The sequence below is a fragment of the Anabas testudineus genome, chromosome 8 (assembly GCF_900324465.2).
Source record: "Anabas testudineus chromosome 8, fAnaTes1.2, whole genome shotgun sequence".
NCBI lineage: Eukaryota > Metazoa > Chordata > Actinopteri > Anabantiformes > Anabantidae > Anabas > Anabas testudineus.
In genome coordinates this window covers 43,400-69,066 of record NC_046617.1, presented here as the reverse complement: position 1 = coordinate 69,066, position 25,667 = coordinate 43,400, and the positions used below count along the sequence as shown (strand labels likewise).

Here is a 25,667-nt window from a genome sequence, read left to right as displayed (position 1 = left end):
ATGGATCTGATCTAATATGGATGTGCTGGTAAGACATCTTTGAGGAGTCTAGTCCGGATGGGATCTAAAAGACATGTTGATAGTTTAGTTTAATTAATTGCTACAATAAACTCAGTGTGATATATGGGGAAGAACATTGAACCCAAAATAAACTTATGGAAGAATAAATTCAAGCTACTTGCACAGTCTGTCTAACACATGACATTCAATGCATCACAGTTTGATTACTGTTCAACTGTACAATTTATTATGCATTAAATGTTTGTAAATGAACAATAAAATGGTTTACTAACCGACCATGTGACTTTCTCCTACCTACCATCAGTTACATTATTGATCACACGTGTATTTGGAGTAGAAATAGCTAATCCATTTGATTAATTATATTGTTTGAAAAACGTAGATTTAAAAAGTTCATATTATTTGTGCTACACGTTTGATTTACCGTTATTCTTAATTAAGAAAACGTGATTATTCTTGTTGTACTCCTTACGTTTTATGCCGAAATGTAGGTTTTTGATAAATCTGGTTTCAAAAGTCACAAAAAAACAAAACATCTGACAAAGCGGATACTGCAGGAGTAAGTAACTCCAGAAGATGGCAGTACTGCAACGTCAAGCTTCTCAAATGTCACAGAAGAAGAATCACTACCGTAAGCTAGCTTTAACGACGAATTGCTAACTTACTTGTAAGACTTGACAAAACCTTACAGTGAAAAGTAATCCTGAGGAGGGACACGATTACCGCTGCCAGCGGGTCATGCAGCTCTGTAAAAGGTAATGAGCCGCAAAGCCTCAGGGTCTCGGCTCAGCAGCGCCCACAAACTGCAGCCACACTGGAATGACTGGCAGCCCAGGTTGGTATTCGGCTACACGGGAGACTCATTACAATAAATCGGTGACTCTTGGGGCCTGTAAGTTGTGGCCACATGGAAGGGGAATGCCTGATGTGTCTCTTTATCATTACGCTAAATGCCATTAAATTAACTAAATGGATTGTCTTTAACCCGTCATCTTGTCATGGCGTGTCACGTAACTACTATCCACCAAGCCAAGGGCTTTACCGTTGAAGAGCCCGACTCGCGGACTGATAAACCCGGCGCTACAGTCAGCGTTAGCATTAGCTCAGTTTGTTTGGAATGCCAGCCTGCTGCTCTCTCAGTTAACGCTAATGGCTTCAAGCGTTGAAAAAACACACTTGCAGAACGACAGTGATTGTCCAAATGATGAACCATGAGAGTGATTTTGAGTCAACCAAACGGCATATCTAGCGGAATGTGGGCTGCGGTGTTTAACATTAGGGCTAGCTAGTTAGCTTTAGCTACTAGCTAGGTTACGGTACTGTTCGCGCTTGCTAACTGTAGCCAACTAGCACAGAGAAGACGCCACCCTTCTGTAAGGTTATTAACTTCCCAAATTACTTCCGGATATATTTTTAAAATGTTTACAGAGTAGTGGAGGACGTTGGTCTAAATATAGGCTAATAATAAATGACTGCAAAAGTCAATACAGTAATTATTTTTGCATATCCTTATTCTTGAGTTGGCACCACATTTGTTAACGTTGCGATACCTCACGAGATGACATTTGTATCAGCATGTCTTGATTTGTAATTGGGCAGTTGTCCTATGTTCAAATGAAATATGCTTCAAAAGAAACATATTTGTTTGGTAATATGACGAACAATGTTAGTGGTATTGTTAAGAGCCTTATTGTGTCTTATGTGAGTGACATATTTGAGCCCTGTCTCTCAAATCGGTTCCCTTTCTCAAAATCGTACTAGTAGAAACTCTTTAAATATTTGAGATTGTTCGTAGTACACATATTGCCAAAGAAATTTTATTGTAATGTGTTACAAATCATAAGAAAGCAAATAGGGGATGCAGGGTCATCCCCTATTTGAATTCAATTCATTGCTGCAAATACTTGCTAGCTAGGCCAAAGTGAAAGTGGATTCAACACAAGAAGATCCCCCACAATGTCCAAAGAATGCATAGCAAGAATGCTAAAACAGTTAGTTCAACAGAACTTAGTTCATTAGTTGCACATGGACAGCTGTGTCCATGTGCAACTAATGACTTCAGTTTGATTTGTACTTGCATAAAGTATTTAATTCATGCTTCTGCTAAAATTCTGGATAGATGTGCATCCACTCAAACTAAAGGAGTTTAAACCTGAAACTCTTCTTGTTAGCTAGTTGTAGTAGTCACTGAATGCTTTGCATTGGAGCAGAGGTTTCGCTGTATGCACCGTTCACTGCCCACACCAATCAATGTGCAAAGTGTTGCTTTATTTTTTATTATTGCATTCATCTGCATGACAGCATTCAGGTGATATTGCTCTGGTGGCTGTAAAATACAAATACAAATACAATCCCCTCCAAAAGTATTGAAAAAGTGAGGCCAGTTGCTTTATTTTTGTTGAAAGAGAAGACTGAAAACATTTGAATTAGACATCAAAAGATCAGCACTTCTGGATCTGATACACAATTTAGAAGGTAGCACCTTTTGTTTGAACCCAACCCATTTTCCATGTAACCAAAAGTATTGGAATGTGTAGCCTTAAAATAGATTAAAGTGAATATGACTTATTATTTAGTTGCATATCCTACTTGCAATAACTGCTTCAAGCAAGTTGCCCATTAACATTGCCAGACTTTTGCATTCTTCATTTGTGATGCTTTTCCAGGCTTTCACTGCAGCATTGACTTGTCTGTCTAAAACCATCCACTTCCTTCCCCTGATTACCTCCTTTGTCTTGACATTGTGTTTTGGGTTATTCCCTTGCTGCATCATGAAGGATCAGTTTGCTTGCACATTTCTTTAAATTGCAGCCAAATGTTTTTTTGTTTGCTTGCACATTTCTTTAAATTGCAGCCAAATGTTTTTAGAGACTTCTGACATTATTTTGCTGCTGCCATCATGTTTTACATAATCAGTGAAGATTAATGAGCCTTTCCCAGAAGAAGCCATGCAGCCCAAGCCATGGCATTACCTCCACTGTGTTTTACAGCTTTTCCATCACTGTGCTAAAGGTTTGTCTTCTCTGTCTATGAAACTTTGTCCTGGAATTTTAGAGGCTCAAATCTGAAAATGAGTGTAGAAATTCAATGCTAATTATTGTTTAAATAATCAATGTAATAGGACAAAGCTGGGCAACACTACACCTGTCACATGAAAAATAGTTGGGTTCAAGCAAAAGGTGCCATCTTGTGTATTGGATCCAGACCTAAATACCTGGAAATGAAAGCTGAAATGTTGATATTTTGTCTCATATTCATATTTTCTTATATAACTCAAATGTTTTCAACCTACAGCAAAAACAAAAGAACTGGTCTTACTGTTTCAATATTTAGGAACTCGGTGTATAAAGGGAACTACAAGTCATGTACTGTATATCCACATTTTCTCCCATCCTCCTGATGTAGTTGTGTTGAGGTATTGTTTCTGTGCTACCATACAATCCACTGAGAATGGAGGACGTTGTGAACTCTGTTTTCATGAGTGAAAATGTTCACACAGGTTTATAGTTTAACCTTCTAATGTAAAATATGTCTTCCACCTTCAAAAAATGTTTATTAGCAGCATAATGGAGTGCTTAGATTTCTAGAGTACCTAAACTTCTAGCCAGTAGTAGTTCTTAGTTACAGAACACTTTCCGATTTGTGCAAAATGGTAGTTATCAGAAAAAAAATATGGAAATTCTATATTCAAGTTCCATATTTAAATGGAAATAATAAATTAAATGGTCACCTTTCAGTGCAAACTGTTGTGTCAAACTTGAATTAAGGATCAATAATTTATAAAATTGTAAGGAATAACTGTCGAAGTAAATTATTACTATTATGCAGTAACTTCAGTTACTGTGTGTGTGTGTGTGTGTGTGTGTGTGTGTGTGTGTGTGTGTGTGTGTGTGTGTGTGTGTGTGTGTGTGTGTGTTCGTGTGTGTGTTCGTGTTCGTGTTCGTGTTCAGAGTTGACAGTGTGTCATCTAGCCAAGACGGGGTAAACTCCACAGACCTTGGTTCAGGAGCATTGTATGACGTGTTGCCTTCCAGCAGCCCTGAACAGCCAGCAGTGCCCAGCGATGCCTACATTGTTGCAGATACACACCAGGAAGAGGGTGAGTCTCCCTTTTGCCATGTTATGGTCAAGTTAAATTTCCTAATACATGTTAATCCTGTTTCACAACCAATATTACAGTGTATCCTGAAGTCTTAATCTGTTAATATTATTGTTAAATTTGACATTTGACAAGATGTTTTTTCTCTGTGGAGAGCCACTTTTTTATGATAATACTGCTGTATAAATAAAACGAACTTGTGTTGCCTTGACAGTAGAAACAACTAACATTCACTCATCAGTCTATTGAGACTGGTATTTTAACCAAAGTCGCAACAATTTAAAGCTTGATCTGCATTTCTGACCTCTGCAGACGACATGCATCATTTCATTTATTGGACTGAAAATCCAGATCAGGCCATCAGTCTGTTAATGTTTTGAGATGAGGATTGATGTTAAAACCCATTATATTGTTGTTGCCTGTGCATGAAGTGGCTAAAATGATCTTGCAGTTATGATAAATATAAAGGACATACTGTGGCTCTAAGTGACACAAAGCTGTCATTTTAACAGATTGACAAAAGCAGCAATATTACATATTCTATGTCTGAAAATGGTTTGAAGGTCATAGTTAAGAATTCAGTTGATCATATTAACTGTATTTAGCTTTAGGCAACTGAAAAAAAGTTAACCCTCTAAAGTCAAATGAAGTGAAAATGTACAACATATACTTCCTAGAGATGCTAGAAGGTAAAAGCAAATGCTGCTGAACTAAGTCTTGAGGCAGAAGAGCGTGCTTGAGAGCTACCATGCTTGCCAGTTTTGTTAGCCTGTGGATACTCTGCTGCTATAGTTTGATTAATAGACTACCTTTAGTGCCTGTTGGTGTTTTGCGTTGTGATTTAAATTATTTTTAGAATGTAATCTCTTTATTCAGCACATATTGCTTACGCTACAAATTGTTAGAACTACAGTCCACTATCATTTTACAGTGGTTTTACAGAGTGACCTTTTTGTTGCTGCCGCTGCTATTGTTGTTGTTAAATCTTGTAATATCTTAGAGGATTGTTTTCAACATCTTCTGTGAAGTCAGATGTCAGATTCACACTCTGGCAACAGTGCAGAGATATAAACTTCCAAAAGTTTGGCACTTGTAAAAGTTAGGTTAGAAAAGCTAGCCCTTCTAACCAGTCAGAGTTTCATCTTATTCTATTATTTATAAGTTATGGTGCTGACCTGAAGGGTTGTGCAGAAAATGGTAGAGCATACCAGACATTGAAGAGCAGACCAGGGACAGGGAGACATTGTGGATGAGTAGATTCATTTTGATCTTAAGTAGACTATTATTTAATAGAATAATCTGCCATTTTATAATTTGTTAAATGAGAAACCACTCTTAAGTAGTCTGTAGACGTTGTTAGGTTGTGGTTGTACATTTTTATCTCTTTCCCTGCACATGAGCAGTGTTTTTACATTGACATTGACCCTTATATGGCCTGGTTTACTAAATCAATTAAAACTTCTTTGTGGATACAAAATAATTGAGATATGGGTTCATGTTCTCCAGAAGTCAGAATAATGCTTAATGTGCATCTAATGTCTCTGTATGTAACTTAAAGCTGCTATAGCCTGTAGGTTTTTCTGTTGTTGTTCACTTTAAACTCTGTGCAGGTGTAACAGAAATGTTACACAGCAGTTCCTGATGTGAGGTTGATTTGTATGAGATTTGGGTGTTGGGTGTAATCAGATGTGGGGCCATGAATTGCCATCACATGCTTGTACATCTTGGTTAAATTTTAATACAAATTTCAAACTTGCACATAGGTGTGTCCTGTTTGCTTTGTTGTGCTAGCCTAGTGTTTGTTTGGAATAAGTTGGTTTATTTCTAAATGCTTTGATTCCCATAGGTGGATATGAAGCTGGTCAAGACGTCTGTGATACTACGCTTGGTTGGAAGTCGCTGGGGCAAGAGTTGAGACCCAATGACGTGACAACGAATTTGACTACTTTTCAGCATGGAAACCGTGCTTTAGCTTCAAGGGACATGAGGAAATCACAGGGTAAGCTGTCAAACAAATCTGGAATCCGCAGTCCAATCAGAGCAGAGGATGTTAACACAACAGCAGTGCAACAGCTCAAGCAGCTAAATTAAGTTTAGAGCCAGAGATCTTTTGGGTGGTTGAGGAAACAGCTTTACCCCACTAAATGATTCTTCTTCAGAATTGGATGTAGTAATGCTAAAGTTGTGGTTGATTCCTATTTTAAATACAGTATATTTTCTAATGTCAGGAAATATATTTATGTGGTGCTAAACACAACTGATGATAAGCATTTGAACCCACACAAGAAGGCTGACATGTTGTTAACAACATGCAATATTGTTCTTGCAGACAGAGGGGTGGCTCACTCAGAGGAGTCTCGACTGGCCAACCTCTTGCGCAGAGTCTCCAGAGAGGATGATCGCGACCGCAGGCTGGCCACCCTCAAACAGCTGAAGGAATTCATCACCCACGGAGAGAGCAAAGCAGTTAGTCAGCTCTTCTGTTGAAATAATTCACATCAATTCAATTCAATTTAATTCAATTTTATTTGAATAGCGCTTTTAACAATTGTCATTGTCACAAAGCAGCTTTACACAACCAAAGAAACTATGGAAGTTTACATGAACAGTGAATGTGTATGAAATAACACTTGGGCTCTGTGTGCTGTTTACTTTCTGCCAATCAACTGAATGCCTTAATTTTTGTCTTTGGTTGCACGTTGTCTGTTGATCTGCCATATCGGTTATTTAGCATGACTCCTCATTTTGCTGAAAATAGGAAATTAATCCGGTTCAAATAATCTGAAATTTTGCTTTCAATATTTTTGTCCCACTGAATTGTCACAAAATGTTGGAAAATGTTTGTTGTAAGTCAACACTTAAATCTGAAATGGATGCTTTCAGCTAAAAAAATGAAACATTGCATATTCTCTTACACAGACGCTGGTCAAACAGTTGGATACCATCCTCAGCACCTTGAACGACATTTTGAATGAGAGGTAAGAGGGAAGCTGTTTGCTCGACATTAACTGGGCTCTTGACTCGTTTACACAAGTAGTTACTAGCTACCAGTAACTAGCTGGTCAACTGTCCAGGACAGAAAAATTCATATCAATTCAGAAAACTGAAATCTCTGGATGAAAAGGTGATTTTTGTTTTCTTTTTTAATAAAGTGAAGTGCTGTCATATTAATGATTTTTGCTTCTGAGGTGTATATTACATTTAAAGTAAAGATCGTAATGTAACTGCTTGCCAATATTTGCAACATAGTGGTTACTGTGTGTTTGTACTGTAGTTTTTCCACCGAGTGAAAAAGGTAAATGCTCTCAAGTTGTGACAAAGCGATGCAAAAAGATGCATCTTTACAAGATGTGACAAATCTTTCGAAACCTGGCTCAGAATCATGATATGAGTCTGTTACCATAACCTATAATGCACATTTTTAAATTGTGACTTATTCCCTATAACATCATCTCCTCACCGGTTTTGTTTGCATGTGTAGCAGTAAGCTGCTGTGGGAGCTGCGTCAGGATGCAGCAGCCTGCCTGGGAGTCCTCTGCACCGTGCTAAGCTACGAGGCTGAGCGAATCTTCAAGTGGCTCTTTCTCAAATTCACTACAAGTGTTCGTGATGAGGTGAAGCTGTTGTACCTGGTGGCAGCACAACGTGCTTTGGAGGCTGCTGGAGAGAGGAAGGCATTCTCTCACGTGATGCAGGTAACTACACATAGAAACTTCAGTGATCTCTGTACCTCTCCACACTGGGTTTTGTACCTATATTGTACCTAGCATTTTTGGCCAATTATTTGTAGATGGAACCAACATGAGACTTCACATCTAGCTTTATGCCAGACCTGTTAGTGTTTTCTTGTTAACAGAAGATATTACACACACTGTGAGGTTGAGTTCTGAAAGCTAGTCTATCTAGTTGTTAAATAAAGTACTGTGAATATTTAATGCTCCAAGCCTAGTTTTGTGTCTCAGCTGGTGATGAGCAACCTGCAGTCCATCTTGGAGAATGTGGACACACCAGAGCTGCTTTGCCAAAGTGTCAAGTGTATTCTTCAGGTGGCTCGCTGCTACCCACATGTCTTCAGCACCAACTTCAGGGTGAGTGTTGATTGATGTTGCTGCATACTGGCAAAACTATGGACGTCTCAGGACAGTTGCATGTTTTTGCAGTTTGAAATAAAATGGCAAATACTGCCATGTCTCTCATTAAAAATAATTGTGATGCATTAAACAGGCCTCCAGTCAATGGCTTAATTGCAGTATGACCAGAACTTGCCTAGTGTTCATTGCATATCTTTTCTCTGCTTGTGTCTTCCACAGGACACAGTAGACATCCTGGTGGGCTGGCACATTGACCACACACAGAAGCAGTCACTCACTCAGCAGGTCTCAGGTCAGTTGAATTTCCTATATCTATCTGCACTGGTCAATTTTCAAAGTGGTCTGTTTGCAAACATGAAATTTGGTCACTGACAAATGTGTATATCGCAAATGCCTTACCTGCCTGTGCCATGATTAAATCATTGAATTAAGTATTGGCTACATAGCCTGTGTAATGACATGTACTTTAAAACATTACTACTGACTTTGTGTTATCCTACAAAAACATGGTTGACTTTAATGTACCTGAATACATCTTTCACCTTCTGTATGGACAAGTGTAAAAGCTTAATGAAAATCCATTGCTTCTCTATCAGCCACTTTGTTCTCTCTCTTCTCTCTTTTTAGGCTGGTTACAGAGTCTAGAGCAGTTCTGGGTGGCAGACCTGACCTTCTCCACCACATTGCTGGGACAGTTCTTAGAGGATATGGAGGCATATGCAGAGGTGAATTAGTCACAGTGGCTTTTGGGCATGCCTGTTGGACTCCTCAAGAATTACACTTCTATCAAAAATATACATATTGATTGATATTTCACATCGTGGAACACCAAATTGTGTATTTCCACAAATGGTTGATTAATATGAACTTTTTCTATACTGTCTGCATTTAGAAGAAACTCGGAGGTATGCAGTGGAAATCCAGTCTTTGTCATTAAGACTATTAAAACCGTGTTTGTTTCTCAGAATGATAAATGCATCTGTATATACTCCACTTACTCAAGAAGTATTGACTGATTTGGTAAAGACTTGATTCAGTCTATGCACTTTTTAGGATCTAAGCCACGTGGTGTCAGGTGAGGTACTTGATGAAGACATCCCTCCTCCCTCGGTGTCACTGCCTAAGCTGGCGGCTTTGCTAAGGGTTTTCAGTACAGTGGTCCGCAGCATCGGAGAGCGATTTAGCCCTTTCAGGGGACCACCGATCACTGAAGTCTACGTCACAGATGTAAGAGCCACTCTTGCATAATATGTATAAGGAATAAACACAGCACCAGTAATAATAAATTGAAAAACGATAAATACAAAAGCAGTTAGACATAAGGTGCAGGTTAAGATATTTGCATACATCATCAGAAGTTCTAGAACAGTAGTACTACACTGTCAAACAGATATTCATTGACATGTGATTATAATCATGGTCAAGTAAACTTTGACTAACATTTTTTTTAGAAAAATACCTCATTAACTAAGTGGAAATGGGTTTCTACAAAGTAATGTCAATTAAATAAAAAAATATATAACATTCTTTTGTGAAAATTTGCTTTATTAAAAATAAGTACATATTGGTCAGTTTTCTTTTTTTATTTTTAATGCATAAATAAAATGTAAATATCTTGTCTTTTATGTTTTTAATTTTGTTTTTTCCCCTAAGGTTCTTAACCGGGTTCTGGTCTGTGTGACTACGGCAAAGCAAGTCCAGTTTTCTGAGGCAGTTCTCACAGCAGGGAATGAGTGTGTGGGTGTGTTGCTGGCTAGTGTGGAGCCCTGTGGTCAACTGATGGAGGCTGTCCTAGCCTATGGCCTTGACCAGCTGGACTGCTGCCAGGCGTGTGGCACTGATTACAACCTGGCAGTGCTCAGTCTTCTGACTCTGGTACATTCACTTTTAGAGTTTGGTCACAGTTTGTATCACTTCCAATACCAATTTGTACCACATTTAGCTATTTGGCAGACAAAGCAACTTACAAGTGAGGTAGACGGTAAAAAGGCAGGGTAGGCGTAAGGGGGTCTTGTCTAAGGACCCCCTGCTGGAGGTAGGCCATAATTGGGATTTGAACCACAGACTCTGCTTGGAAGGCAATTTCACCACTACACTATCCAGCCGCACAAACCAATTCTATAAATACCATCTTTGTTATCTGGCACTGGGCTGTTTCCTTACGTTGTTTCAAATAGTATTTAACTTTGTTGACTGTAGCACAGTTTTGTTTTTTGTAATGTTGTTCGTTTGTTTTGTTTTTGTTTAGTTCAACCTTTTACCTTAAGATGTATGAATTCATGTGTGATGATGAAGCGAAATCCTGTCTGGCTATAGATGTTTTAGCTTGACAGATTAGAACTGAAATGTTCAATTAGAACTTTCTAGATCTGTTGGATACTTTTCTGTAACATTGTGTCGATGTCTCTGTGGACTGTGCACTTACTTTCAGATTGTGGACCGGATTAACACGAAGCTGCCTGCTTTCTTTGTTGAAAAATTGTTGGCACCTGACTCCCAGCTCCTGAAGCTGCGCTTCCATCGAGAGAAAGAGGTGTGTGTCAGTTGCTTTAGTAAAAAAATGTTTGTGTTAAAGAATATGCAAGTGTATCAAACAGTTTGTGTACCAGCAAAAAGAAGATACACTTTATGACCAGCATAGTTGGACAGTGACACTAATATCATTAATTATAAGTAAAGTTGTAATATTATTATAGTTACTAATTCAAGTAACGCTGCATGTCTAGGCTACCTTAACCTACCAGGTATTAACTCCCATTCAGCCAAGAGTATTACTGAAAGCAGTACTAAATGTGTTTATGACACCACAGGAAAATGTGTTTGCAACCACTCAGCCATATTTAAATAAATAAAAAAATGTGCAAGTGTATATAAAAGTTTTGTAATAATAAAAAAAGTAAACTCTGAAATTCTTGGGGCATGTTAAGTGAAGCCCCTGAGTGCAGCAGAAACCTTACCTAACGTCATCATGACATGGTTTCGTCCAGATACATGAAACTCACAAACACTATCTCCTCAAATTGTAATTTAAATGTTCTAGTTGTAAACTTAAAAAAAAAAATGACTGCAGTGTTCAGTCGTCTCTGTCCTGCTGTTATTTTAGACATGTCTGCGCTCCCAGGCACTTGTCAACTCATACTCTTGCCTCTACTGTCAAGCAATGACGTTAAAGCTTGTGAAAACATAAGGCTCATGGAGAATGTTTTTGTTTTTTTTATTTAAAATGGCCACTATAAAACAATGTATATTGATTGTTGGGGTTTGTGAATAATTTCATATACAGTGATATTCCGTAAGCGTCACAATCTTACACTGTAAAGTTTAATGGCTAAACAACAATAAGGTATTGTTTAAAAGAAAAAAAAAAGATAAGCAATCATTTTCGAAAAACGTACTGTTAAGTTTGTTATGTAATGACACTGTACCGTACATGATAAACTGTTGCGAAAAAGTCTGCTTTTCAAGACTACAGATTAGTTATTAATGTGGAATCTCAGTGAGCTTATAAATGGGAAGTTCTGGCTTTGCTTCAGTTCAGTGTCTCTACAGTGTGTCAGTTAGCTTCTTTTCTACCCCACCTAGAAAACAATCCTGACAACAGGACATTATGAATACAGTTTTTAATTTTTTTTTTTTTTTTTTTTTTTTTTTTTTTTTTTTTTTTTTACAGAATTTTCATCTATTTAGCAATTATTATTTAAGATATTTGAATGCATTTAGTAGCAAATCAGTGATTTTTTTTTTACCAGGACTTTTAAGATTTCCATCCATTCAACCTAAGGCATCTCAATAATGAAAGAGGGAAAGAAAAACCAGATCAAAATAACACTGAAGTAAATGCAAAGGACAAAAGCTTCAATGATGATTGGGACAGGGTGAGAGCTGCTGTTAAATTTAGGGTGAAGTTTGATTATATTAAAATGCAACTCTATGATGTCCTCAGGGGTATATATGGTTGTGTATATCTGTATGCATCTGCTCAACAGGTGACGTCAGCGGTTCATGGTGTGTACCAGGCACTGCTGAGCTTGAAAAACATCCCAACACTGGAGGCAGCTTACAAAATGGTACTGGGTGAGATGGCATGTGCCCTTTCCAGCCTGACTCTAACTCTGGAGCCCGGTGGGACCCTGGTGTCTAATGACCTCTGCCCCACCATCCAGCACCCTGTATTTTCCTCACTCACCCTACCACTGGAGAAAGCCCAGTTCACCCTTATCTTCAACCTCAGCACACTCACCACCATCGGAAACACCAAGAACTCTCTCATTGGGGTGAGTCACTATGCTCCTCTGTACTACAGAGGTTGACATAGCTGTTAAGTAACTGGTCATCTGAACCAGTCATCCATGAATAAAAATACAGGAAACAAGTTTTTTTGATGTGACAATAGCTGCCTGGTGAAAAGCTTGAATGGTAAATCAGTATCAGGATGTGTTAACGTTGCACTGACCTGATATTAACTGCTGTTTTATTTGGTCACGTATGTTCATGTGTTTTGTTTTGTGTCCGTTTAGATGTGGGCACTGTCTCCGACAGTCTTTGCTCTTCTCAGTCACAATCTGATGCTTGTTCACTCTGAGTTGGCTGTCTACTACCCAGCAGTCCAGTATGCTGTACTCTACACCCTGTACTCCCACTGTACCAGGTAATACATGCTATACTATACTGTGAGCAACACCCTGCTGACCAATATAGCATCGTTGTTCACTCCTAGTAAACTAAGTGATCTCAGTGTTTTCCTTTTGCAGCTTTTATCCATAGACTGATTGTGCTTTAATGATCCTGTAAAAAGGATAATGCTAATGTAATGGGTGACCAAAGTACTTTATTTGTATTCCAGAATATTATTAGATAAGATAAGATAAAGCTTTATTGTCATTGTACAGTCACACTTGGTACAACAGTACAACGAAATTGCGAACTGTCCCACCTTGGTGCAAGGAGACAGAAGAAAACAACATAATAATAATAATAACAACCATTTAAACACCCGGTGTCCTGGGTGTGTGCAGTCTTTCAGGATGTTGCATGCCCTCCTAAGACAGCGTGTGCTGTAGAGGTCCTTCAGTGAGGGAAGAGGGTAGCCAATGATCTTTGGGCAGTGTTTATGACCCTTTGTAGAACCTTCTTGTGTGCCATGGTGCAGCTTGAAAACCACACGGACATGCAGTATGTTGGCACACTCTCAATGGAGCAACGGTAGAAGGCAACAGCAGCTCTCTCTTCATCCCTGAGGATCCTCAGGAAGCAAAGACGCTGTTGGGCCTTTTTCATTACCTCTGCGGTGTTTGAGCTCCATTGGAGGTCTTCATCTATGTGCACACCAAGGTACTTGGTGCCCTCTTCACAGTCTCCCCATTAATGACAATGGACTGCAGATCTGACTTCTTCCTCCTGAAGTCCACGATCACTTCTTTTGTTTTTGCGGTGTTTAGGACCAAATTGTTGTCTGCACACCACCCCACCAGCCTCTGGATCTCATCCCTGTATGCCGTCTCATCACCGCCAGAGATAAGCCCCACCACAGTTGTCATCGGCAAACTTAATGACGACATTGTCTGGGTGTGTGCTGACAGTCATACGTGTACAGGGTGTACAGCAGAGGACTCAGCACACAGCCTTGTGGGGAACCGGTGTTTAAACTCAGGGCTGTGGAGAGATGAGGACCCACTCTGACTCTCTGTACTCTGTCAGAGAGAAAGTCTCTGATCCAGCAGCAAGTGGTGGGAGAAAGTCCAATGTCCAACAATTTTTCTGACAGTCTGTCTGGTAGTATTGTATTAAAGGCAGAGCTAAAGTCGACAAAGAGCAGCCTAGCATAACACCCTTGTGTTTCCAGGTGGGAAATGGTGGTGTGTAGCGCTGTGACGATGGCGTCCTCTGTCGATCTGTTAGCTCTGTATGCAAACTGTAGTGGGTCAAGTGTGGGTGGGAGGTAGGACATGATGTGACGTCGGACCAGTTTCTCAAAACACTTCATTATGACAGGTGTCAGAGCTACTGGTCGGTAGTCATTGAGGCTGCTGATGGGGGTCTTTTTAGGCAGTGAGACAATTGTGGCTGACTTCAGGCATGGTGGGATATAGGACTGAGACAGTGACGAGTTGAAAATGTTGGTGAAGTCCCCAGCCAGCTGGTTTGCGCACTCCCTGAGGACCTTCCCAGTCACACCGTCCAGTCCCGCAGCCTTCCTGGGGTTCACTGCCCTCAGCATACACCTCACTTCATGCTCCTGCACTGTGAGACTGAAGCTGCTGCAGTCTGAAGTATTAAAATGCATCCTACATATCGGGGGAGAAAGTGAGGAAGAAAACGCTGGGCAAATCACATCAACAATTTGTAACAAAATCACTATCAGGACTCACACCAAACACTGTGTTCATACATAATGTATGCTGTATTCTGTCACTTGTAATAGAACAACCAACCTCTATCAAGTAACATGCAAAATCAAAACAATTCGGTTAAACTCAGAATTATTAGGTGAACTGTGTTCAGATTAGGAAAAAGTCATATTGAACCCCATCCTTGTATAGACCTGTATTTATCTATACATAAGTTTATAAAATGTCTTGTCTTGTAACTTGGGATAATATCACCAGTCTGTATCACAGCTGTCATTAATGACAATGTATCACTTCCTGATGTTGACTCTGACTCGCTATTCAGTTGCTCTGTGTTTGTTCTGCTAACTTTACCCCACTTAAAACTAAATTCATAGTTTTATTGAACAGCACTACTGGTGTAAGAGTCGTAACATACACCTGTGTTACTTAAGGACCGTTCATAATACTCTAAATACTCTGAGGTCTGTTAGCCCTTCTGTTAGCCATGGGTGCTTCTCCCTCTTCTGCTTCTCCTGCTCTGTCTTACTCAGTGTGACATGTGTTTAGTTTCTCCTCGGCCTCCTTTAGAGAGAAGGGGATTTGTAATAAATGTAGTTTGTTTGCAGCATTGGGGGCGAGGCTGACTGATCTGGATACTCGGCTCCGCACCTTGGAAAATAAGCCAGCGAGTCAGGTCCCAATAGACCGGCGCCAGCTAGCCTCGCTCCCGTTAGCTGTCCCCCGGCAATTCCCGAGCAGCCGGGAAGTCAGTCCGGCTGGGTGTCGGTTCGTAGGAAGCATAACCCTAGACACAGATAGATTTTCCCCACTCAGAGAAACCCACTCTGATCATTGGCATCTCTATAGCGAGAAACGTGAATTTAGAGACTCCAGCAGCCATGGTCAAGTGTATTCCCAGGGCCAGAGCGGGCAACGTCGAGTCCTATTTGAAACTCCTGTCTAAGGATAAACGTAAATATAGTAAGATAATAATTCACACAGGAGTTAATGACGCCCGATTACGCCAATCTGAAGTCACCAAAATTAATGTGGAATCGGTGTGTAACTTTTACAATTGACATTGTCACAAAGCAGCTTTACACAACCAAGGAACAGTACATGAACAGTGAATGTGTAAGAATCATAATAATCAGATTGTCCCTGATGAGCAAGCCGAGGGCGACAGTGGCAAGGAAAAACTCCCTGAGAAGGCAACAGGAAGAAACCTTGAGAGAAACCAGACTCAACAGGGAACCCATCCTCATATGGGTGACTATATGCTGTGTAGGCAGCAGGCAGTCCAGTATAACAGTTAATGTCTTTTAAGTTAATATGGAGTCCAGTTAGTTATTGCAGGCAGACTTGTTCCATTCCTTGACTATCGAGCGTTGAGTCGAGACCTCCAAGAAACAGCTTCCGACGTCCGCTGAGGCCAGGACCGACATCATAGTAGCTTGTGACCAATCCAGTCTCCAAACGCAAAACAATCAAATGTGGACTGTTAAATATCAGATCTCTCTCATCCCTGTTAGTGAATGATTTGATAATTGATCATCAAATAGAATTATTTTGTCTTCTGTCTCTGTCTGAAACCTGGCTGCAGCAGGATGAATATGTCCGTCTGAATGAGTCAAACCCCTCAAGTCATGTGAATTATCATGTTCCTAGAAGCACAGGTGGAGGAGTAGCAGCAATCTTCCACTCAAGTTTATTAATCAACTTCATAGTTTGAATTCATTTGAGAGCCTCACTCTTAGCCTCCCTGATCCTAACTGGAAAAATCAAAAACAGTTGATCCGAAATGCTGCAGCCAGAGTTCTGACTGGAATTGGCAAGAGAGATCATATTTCTCCAACGTTAGATTCTCTCCATTGGCTCCCTGTAAAATCCAGAATTGAATTTAAAATTCTTCTCCACAGTCTTAAATTCCTTAATAATCAGGCTCCGTCTTATGTCAAAGACCTCATAGTTTCATATCTTCCAAGCAGAACTCTATGTTCTCAGACTGCAGGTTTACTTGTGGTTCCTAGAGTTTCCAAATGTAGCTCCTCTCCTGTGGAACCAGCTCCTTGTTCAGGTTCTGGAGGCAGACACCCTCTCCACATTTAAGACTAGACTTAAAACTTTCCTTTTTTTTATAAATTTTATAGTTAGAGATGGATCAGGTGACTCTGAACCATCTCTTAGTTATGCTGATATAGGTTAGTCTGCTGGGGGAACTCTTCTGATACACTAAGCTCCTCTCTTCTCTCCTTTCTCCTATATCAATTCAAATGCCACCATTGCATGTCATTATCTTTGTGTCTTCTCTCTCCTGTAGTTGTGTTTTCCCCTCTGTCTCCCTCTCTCTGTACTTTTCTGCAGGTATCGTCAGCCTGGAGCTGTATATCTCCAGAATCAAGTTGACCTGCCCAATGTTCTTGCTGTTTGTTGTTGTCTTTATTGCCTGCTGTTCTTTTCTCTCTCCTCTTTCCACTCACCCCAACCGGTCGAAGCAAATGGCCGCCCACTATGAGCCTGGTTCTGCTAGAGGTTTCTTCCTCTAAAGGGAGTTTTTCCTCTCCACTGTTGCCTAAAGCTTGCTCAAATGGGATTGTTGGTTTTTTTATATCATTTTTGTATAATTATACTCTGTAAGGTCTTAAACCCATCCATCCATCCATCCATTTTCTTCCGCTTATCCGGGACCGGGTCGCGGGGGGAGCAGCTTTAGCAGAGATGCCCAGACTTCCCTCTCCCTAGACACCTCCTCCAGCTCTTCCGGGGGGACACCGAGGCGTTCCCAGGCCAGCCGAGAGACATAGTCCCTCCAACGTGTCCTGGGTCTTCCCCGGGGCCTCCTCCCGGTGGGACAGGACCGAAAAACCTCCCCTACGAGGCGTCCCGGGGGCATCCGAAACAGATGCCCAAGCCACCTCAACTGGCCCCTCTCGATGCAGAGGAGCAGCGGCTCTACTCCGAGCTCCTCCCGGGTGACTGAGCTCCTCACCCTATCTCTAAGGGTGCGCCCAGCCACTCTGCGGAGGAAACTCATTTCGGCCGCTTGTATCCGCGACCTTGTCCTTTCGGTCATGACCCAAAGCTCATGACCATAGGTGAGGGTAGGGACGTAGACTGACCGGTAAATCGAGAGCTTTGCCTTTCGGCTCAGCTCCTTTTTCACCACGACGGACCGGTACACCGACCGCATTACTGCTGCCGATGCACCAATCCGTCTGTCAATCTCACGCTCCCTATTTCCCTCACTCGTGAACAAGACCCCAAGATACTTAAACTCCTCCACTTGAGGGAGGATCTCCCCCCCAACCTGGAGGGTGCAAGCCACCTTTTTCCGGTTGAGAACCATGGCCTCGGACTTGGAGGTGCTGATTCTCATCCCAGCCCCTTCACACTCGGCTGCAAACCGCCCCAGTGCCTGCTGGAGGTCCCGGTCTGATGAGGCCAACAGGACAACATCATCTGCAAAAAGCAGAGATGAAATCCTGTGATTCCCAAACCGGATTCCCTCCGACCCCTGGCTGCGCCTAGAAATCCTGTCCATAAAAGTAATGAACAGGATCGGTGACAAAGGGCAGCCCTGTCGGAGTCCAACATGCACCGGGAACAAGTCTGACTTACTACCGGCAATGCGAACCAAGCTCCTACTCCGGTCATACAAGGACCGAATGGCCCTTAACAAAGGGTCCCGAATCCCGTATTCCCGGAGTACCCCCCACAGGATGCCACGAGGGACACGGTCAAACGCCTTCTCCAAGTCTACAAAACACATGTAGACTGGATGGGCGAATTCCCATGAACCCTCGAGCACCCTAGCAAGAGTATGGAGCTGGTCCAGTGTTCCACGGCCAGGACGAAAACCGCATTGTTCCTCCTGGATCCGAGTTTCGACTAGCGGCCTAACTCTCCTCTCCAGCACTCTGGAATAGACTTTCCCAGGGAGGCTGAGGAGTGTGATCCCCCTATAGTTGGAACACACCCTCCGGTCCCCCTTTTTAAAAAGAGGAACCACCACCCCGGTCTGCCAGTCCAGAGGTACTGTCCCCGATCCCCACGCGATGCTGCAAAGGCGTGTCAACCAAGACAGCCCTACAACATCCAGAGACTTAAGGTGCTCGGGGCGAATTTCATCCACCCCTGGTACCTTGCCACCGAGGAGCTTACTGACTACCTCGGTGACTTCGACCAGGGAAATGGACGAATCAACCTCCGAGTCCCCAGCCTCTGCTTCCTCAACAGAAGGCGTGACGACGGGGTTGAGGAGATCCTCAAAGTATTCCTTCCACCGTCCTACAACGTCCCCAGTCGAAGTCAGCAACTCCCCACCTCCACTGTAAACAGTGTTGGCAGGAAACTGCTTTCCCCTTCTGAGGCGCCGGACGGTTTGCCAGAATTTCCTTGAGGCAGACCGATAGTCCTCCTCCATGGCCTCGCCAAACTTTTCCCAGGTCCGAGTTTTTGCCTCTGCGACCGCGCGGGCTGCGGCACGTTTGGCCTGCCGATACCCATCAGCTGCATCAGGAGTCCCACAGGCCAACCAGGCCTGATAAGACTCCTTCTTCAGCTTGACGGCTTCCCTTACTTCCGGTGTCCACCACCGGGTTCGGGGATTGCCGCCACGACAGGCACCAGAGACCCTACGGCCACAGCTCCGAACAGCCGCATTGACAATGGAGGTGGAAAACATGGTCCACTCGGACTCAATGTCTCCAGGCTCCCTCGGGACCTGATTGTAGCTCTCCCGGAGGTGGGAGTTGAAGACCTCTCTGACAGAGGGTTCCACCAGACGTTCCCAACAGACCCTCACAATACGTTTGGGTCTGCCAGGTCTATCCAGCTCCCTCCTCCGCCATCGGATCCAACTTACCACCAGGTGGTGATCAGTTGACAGCTCAGCCCCTCTCTTCACCCGAGTGTCCAAGACATATGGTCGGAGGTCAGATGACACAACCAAAAAGTCGATCATAGACCTCCGACCTAGGGTGTCCTGGTGCCACGTGCACTGATGGACACCCTTATGCTTGAACATGGTGTTCGTTATGGACAAGCTGTGACTAGCACAGAAGTCCAATAACAAAACACCGCTCGGGTTCAGATCAGGGAGGCCGTTCCTCCCAATCACGCCCCTCCAGGTATCACTGTCATTGCCCACGTGGGCGTTGAAATCCCCCAGTAGGACGACAGAGTCCCCAGTCGGAGCACCTTCCAGTACCCCTTCCAGAGACCCTATGAAAGCTGGGTACTCTACACCGCTATTCGGCCCGTAGGCACAAACAACGGTGAGAGACCTATCCCCTACCCGAAGGCGCAGGGAAACAACTCTCTCGTCCACCGGGGAAAACTCCAACACATGGCAGCTGAGCTGGGGGGCTATAAGCAAGCCCACCCCTGCCCGCCGCCTCTCACCATGGGCAACTCCAGAGTAGAAGAGAGTCCAACCTCTCTCAAGGACTTGTGTTCCAGAGCCCAGACTGTGTGTGGAAGTGAGCCCGACTATCTCTAGCCGGTACCGCTCAACCTCCAGCACAAGTTCAGGCTCCTTTCCACCCAGTGAGGTGACATTCCATGTCCCAATTGCCAGATTCTTTGTCCAGGGATTGGGTTGTCGAGGCACCTCCACACGGCTGCCACCCAATCCACACTGCACCGACCCCTTATGCGCCTTCCTGCGGGTGGTGGGCCTACGGGAAGGCGGTCCCACGTCGCTCCTTCGGGCTGCGCCCGGCCGGGTCCCGTAGGAGAGATCCCAGCCACCAGGCGCTCGTCTACGTGCCCCAACCCCAGGCCTGGCTCCAGGGTGGGGCCCCGGTGACGCCAATCCGGGCGACGTATCCGACCTTGATTTGTCACTCGTCATGAGGGGTTTATGAACTGCTCTTAGTCTGGCCCGTCGCCTAGGACCTGTTTGCCTTGGGAGACCCTACCAGGGGCTTAAGCCCCCGGCAACATAGCTCCTAGGGTCATTCGGGCACGCAAACCCCTCCACCACAGTAAGGTGGCAGTTCAGGGAGGGGAGGTCTTAAACCTTGCACTGTAAAGTGCCCTGAGATGACTTCTGTTGTGAATTGCCGCTATACAAATAAAACTGAATTGATTTGAATGAAAAGAATGTTATATTCTGTAGCACATCAATAAGTGTCATTTCTTATTTGCATAAGTTATTTGTATGTTGTCCCATGTATTATGATTTAGAAAATAAGAGTTTGTCAAACTTTTAATGAGTCCAATTAAAAGCTGACATTTAACTACATGTATACTCTGAATAGAAGTGACCTGCTGTTTTTGCTGCTCTGTTGTAAATCTTAACTGATCTTTCATTGCTTCTGTTTGCACAGACACGATCATTTCATCTCGTCCAGCCTGTCGTCATCTTCTCCTTCCCTGTTTGATGGCGCTGTCATCAGCACTGTGACTACAGCAACAAAGAAACATTTCAGTACGCTGCTAAGTCTTCTGGGAGGTCTGCTGGCAAAGGAGCACCTCTACCCAGAGGCCAGGTTCTTTCCCTCCCTGTCTTTGACACAAATAGTAAACAGTGCAAAATGTTTCCTTCGTGGACACTGTCTTATTCTATTCTGCACACTGAGGGCTTCACAAATCTTTTTACAGCACTTGAAGCTAATCTAGATAACATTGTCAGGCTTAAAAATATAGATGTAGAATCAGTGATTGAGTCAACCTAACAAGAAGGAAGTCCAGTGACCATGACTCAACTTCCAGATAATTAGTGATTGACAAAATGTAATTAGAAAGATTATGTTTGAGAAATTTTAGGACTAAAAGGTTATTGGATGTAATTGCTGTGGTCCTTTGATTTAGGAGGCTGCTGCTGACCTGGGCTCAGGAAATCTCTGTCCTGATGAAGAAGTCAGATACCTATAGCCCTCTCTTCTCCCTGCCTTCCTTCAGCAAGTTCTGCAGAGGCCTGCTGGCTAATGGTGAGCCCAGCATGTCCAGCATTTCAAGACATTTTGATCTTGTATTTTCAACAGCATAATGTTATTTTTTTCAAAACAGAACAGGTTTTTATCAGTAAAGTTGTTGAATGATTTTCCTCCTCGTTTTCTCTGGATAGCTCTGAATGAAGATCAAAGTATTTGCCTGCAGACCTGTCACAGTTTACAGGTCCTGTCTTCATCTCTTTCTACTGAGCTGCTGCAGAGGTGAACATCACACCTACCCACACACACTATATATACACTGTACTACTAAAGATGATATCAAATTTGATATTTAAAAACACTAGTAGTAGATGTCTGCTTCCAATTTTATTATATTAATTGTGTATGTGTGTGTTTTGGGGATTGTCTGTTAGGTGTGTGGATGTGTGCAGAGTCCATTTAGTCCACTCATCAGTGAGAGTTAGGCAGGCCTATGGTAAGCTGCTCAGGACAATCCCTCTTGATGTGGCTTTGAGGTAAGCCTTAATATGTACCACTGAAGACTATTTACACTGAAATGGATTTGTCTCCTCCATTATTGACATCTTGTATGTCAAATAATGTGTTGTGTATCACGTGACTTGCATTTACATACTTTAACAAATCACAAACGGAAAGAGAAGGACAGGAAAGAAAAAGGGCACATTTGGCTCCAAGATGAAAGGTATCAGGAATGATTAGCTGTCGCAAACAACAGTTTTAAAACATCCATGCTGCAGATATCTGAGATATCTAAGCTTTATCAACGTGTGTATGGTTTGCTGATTATACCGAACTTGCAGTTATGTATGTCTGTAGTCATACTTCAGATATCATAGACATTCCTGTTTATGTTGTTCTTGATGTTAATTTAAAGAAGTCTGGTCAGACGATGCTCACAATAACGTCACTGTTGTTGTTCGTTGATGTTGCATTTAAGCAAAAAAACTGTAAACAAACAGACTTTCTACAGCAAACAGATCAGACATTTACTAAAACCTACTGTCAAATAAAAATATGCAACATCTGTGCTGCAGCGTAGGACTGAACATGAGAACCCGATTTAAATAACTAGACTAAATTGGTTGGTCTCATCTAATACGCTGCTAACTCTGTTTAAATCATAGTAAAAGAAGTGTTTTATGGAAAATGTTGTAACAGCACAAAGTAAATAAGGTGAAGTCAACCTACAGGACAGGTGTCCTGTGCTTTTTTCAGAGCGACGCAAACTTTTTTGCTCATTGGTTTATGAATCAATATTGGTGCTGAAATATACAGAAAGGTTAGTGTTCAGATGCTGTGCTGTTGTGCAGAGATAGACTGTATAAATCTATGGGTCAGAGCTTTATTATTTTTTTAAGGAGAGGCTTTGAGGCAGGTGATGCCTCATGTAATGTGTTCAAGGTGACACCAGCCTGCAGAATGTTTTATTTAAAGCTTGGAATAGTTTAAGAAAAGCATCAATAATGAGGAATATGTACTAAATGCATTAAAAACTGACAACAGGTGTTTTAATGTACTTAATATCAGCTTGTCAGTAGATATGACTGACACTTTATAAACAATTAGCAAGTTTCGGTTTTAAGCTTTAAGTTGCTTGTTCTTTTTTTGAAGTTTTTTGAAGCTATATGGTGTTAACCCAGTAACTTGTTTTTTTAAGGTATTGAGCATTGGAATTAAACCAACATGATGCCTGCCTTGGACTCAAATGTTCACTTACTACTTAATTTTAATTTATTTCCTTAATTCTTAGTCGCCTGTTAACAATTAGTAATAGGTGATCTGTGATCGCAATCCTTTTATTTCTATAATAAATGCATTTTAACTGCTGATGTAGTGTACTGCATGTACACCACAAAGTCAGTGCAAATTGGCAGTATATAGAACAAATTAAATAAACACATAATAATCAGTCCATACTGAAACATTGTCTAGACAAAATCCAAAGTATCAACATAGAAATAATTGAGAATATCCAAAAATCAAAGGTGTGACTAATTTTTTTTATTTATTTTTTTAATCGAGTATACCCATAGGATCTCCTCACTTGATAGACTAGACACTTAATATAATTACCTTTTTTACATCTAGTATAATTTCACCTGCAGGGTAAAACCACTTGGTGCAGACATATGTTCCACGTATGCATCGATTCTCAGTCTACCATTTATAGCCACTGGTAAAATGCTCAGAGCAGGTGGTGTCACTCATACAGTTCATCATTTAAGTGTTGATTATGTCCCAAGTATGCTTAATAACACCACTACTTGTCCTGAACTACAACGTCACATCTACCGCGGTGCTCCCTGCTTTATGACACAGGTCCCAATCTCAGTCAGGTCCAAAATTATTAAACAGTAAGATCTTTTTCATCATTGTCTGTCTCAGTGGATCTGAAATGAAATGTTCAACATGTGCTTTAAGTGTGCACTGTCAGCTTTAGTTTGAGCGCTTTTATGAACGGTGTAGGAAAGAACTGCTGTTTTTATATGGAAGGGACAGAGAGCACAGACTAGACTTTATTCACCTGTCAAGGAATTGTGACAGCAATTTAACACCGTTACAGAACAAACAAAAGTTGGTGTTTTTGTGTTTTGTTTTTTCTCAAAATAATATATCTTTAAATACTAATTTAAACAATACACCTATTGTAGATACTTAGTCAGTAAAGTGTTTATTAATTCTCTGTGTGTGGCGATTGTTGTCCACAGTAGCCACAGCCACCCTGAGATGAGGGAGATGTCACTAGCCATCAGGCACCACATGAGCCGAGCACCAAGCAGCACCTTCCACCCCCAGGACTTCAGCGACCTCATCAGCTTCATCTTATATGGAGTCCTGCACCGTGGAGGGTATCTGCTCTAGTGACAGAACAGCTACATGTCATAGGTTTTAGATAAGCTCTGTTACTGTCTGCTTCCTTTTATAGTTCTAAGGGTAGGGATACATAGCAGCAAAGCTATCCGGCTGAATAGTCAATACTGGAGACTGGGGTTCGAATCCCGGCTGTGTCCTACCTCGAGTAGGGGCTAAGGCAAGGGCTCTTTAGGTCCTCCTTACGCTTACCCTGCCTTTGCCTTGTACTTTGTAAGTCTCTTTGGAGAAAACCATCTGCTAAATGTAAATGTAAGCTACAGATTTGTTTCCATGGAACCTTGTTTCTGTAGCAGCTTAGAGATCCCAAATTGTAAGGCTGGATTAAACAATTTAAGCAAACGGTGATAGTGGGGGTCAATTAAAGTGTGCAACTTTAATTGTTGAAAAAACACTTGCGTGCATCAGCAATATGGCAAAATGTTAGGCTTTAAATTTTTATGAATCAGGTTATCTCATGGTGACTGTGTCCTACGTGTCACTTTGATGAGACTTTCTAAACTTCACGTTTGTGTCCATAGGAAGGATCCCTGGCTAGAGCGTCTCTATTACAGCTGCCAGCGACTCGAGAAACGGGATGGCAGAGGAGGTGTGGACGGCAGCAGGCCAGGTGCTGTACCGCGGGCTTTACTGAAGACTGAGGTGGTCCTGTGGCAGTGGGCAGTGTGGGAGGCTGCACAGTTCACTGTACTCTCCAAACTCCGAACGCCACTGGGCCGGGCTCAGGACACATTCCAGACCATTGAAGGTAAAAGGACAACATCCAGTTTGTGTTCCTGTCTGTATCTTTATTTGCTTTTGTTCCTGGTTTTTGTACATCAACCTGCATGTATCACCTGGCATGCCTTGTCTGTCTGTTTTATACACCATACATGTTGACCACTTACTGAAAAGAAAATCAGAATGTAAGCAAATTATTTGGAATTCTAAAATAATTTAAATTGTTGTCTTTGTAAGACTGACAATAGAAAGATGAAAGAAAAAGGCGAGGCGCATGGGGAAATGCATTCAACAAAAATCCTCAGGTGAACTCAAATCAGAAGTCTAGGTCTCGGTGCACCCCATCCTTTCTTGTTTACCTGTGTTTCAGGTATGATCCGTAACCTGGCTGCCCACAGCCTGAACCCAGACCAGGATGTTGGAGCCTGGGCTGGTTCTGGAGGTGATGGAGATGGCCACCACTCCAATCAGCTCCGCCTTGCTCTGCTGCTTCAGTACCTGGAGAACCTGGAGAAGCTGATGTACAATGCCTATGAGGGTTGTGCCAATGCTCTCACCGCCCCACCAAAGGTGTGCAAATAAAAGCTACAGACTCCACTGCTGGTTGATCACAGTC

General features: G+C 42.2%; 1 protein-coding gene across 2 annotated transcripts in view; it reads left to right on the top strand.

Annotated features, from left to right (window-relative positions):
- The first annotated feature begins 627 nt into the window (after positions 1–627).
- The window catches only part of smg1 (SMG1 nonsense mediated mRNA decay associated PI3K related kinase), a 55,706-nt gene continuing 30,666 nt past the window's right edge, over positions 628–25,667 (top strand). Inside the window, exons 1-21 of one of the 2 annotated variants that reach the window (XM_026351434.1) lie at positions 628–856; positions 3,972–4,120; positions 5,967–6,119; positions 6,450–6,586; positions 7,040–7,098; positions 7,605–7,815; positions 8,083–8,208; positions 8,431–8,503; positions 8,839–8,936; positions 9,265–9,438; positions 9,865–10,086; positions 10,643–10,744; positions 12,198–12,485; positions 12,729–12,859; positions 20,873–21,034; positions 21,357–21,475; positions 21,613–21,700; positions 21,853–21,954; positions 24,169–24,309; positions 24,853–25,079; positions 25,422–25,621. In XM_026351434.1, coding sequence (XP_026207219.1) covers positions 780–856; positions 3,972–4,120; positions 5,967–6,119; positions 6,450–6,586; positions 7,040–7,098; positions 7,605–7,815; positions 8,083–8,208; positions 8,431–8,503; positions 8,839–8,936; positions 9,265–9,438; positions 9,865–10,086; positions 10,643–10,744; positions 12,198–12,485; positions 12,729–12,859; positions 20,873–21,034; positions 21,357–21,475; positions 21,613–21,700; positions 21,853–21,954; positions 24,169–24,309; positions 24,853–25,079; positions 25,422–25,621 — 3,039 coding nt within the window. In that variant the 5' untranslated portion in view covers positions 628–779. Of the gene's footprint in view, positions 857–3,971; positions 4,121–5,966; positions 6,120–6,449; positions 6,587–7,039; positions 7,099–7,601; positions 7,816–8,082; positions 8,209–8,430; positions 8,504–8,838; positions 8,937–9,264; positions 9,439–9,864; positions 10,087–10,642; positions 10,745–12,197; positions 12,486–12,728; positions 12,860–20,872; positions 21,035–21,356; positions 21,476–21,612; positions 21,701–21,852; positions 21,955–24,168; positions 24,310–24,852; positions 25,080–25,421; positions 25,622–25,667 lie in introns of both variants that reach the window. The other variant, XM_026351425.1, reaches the window with a different exon arrangement.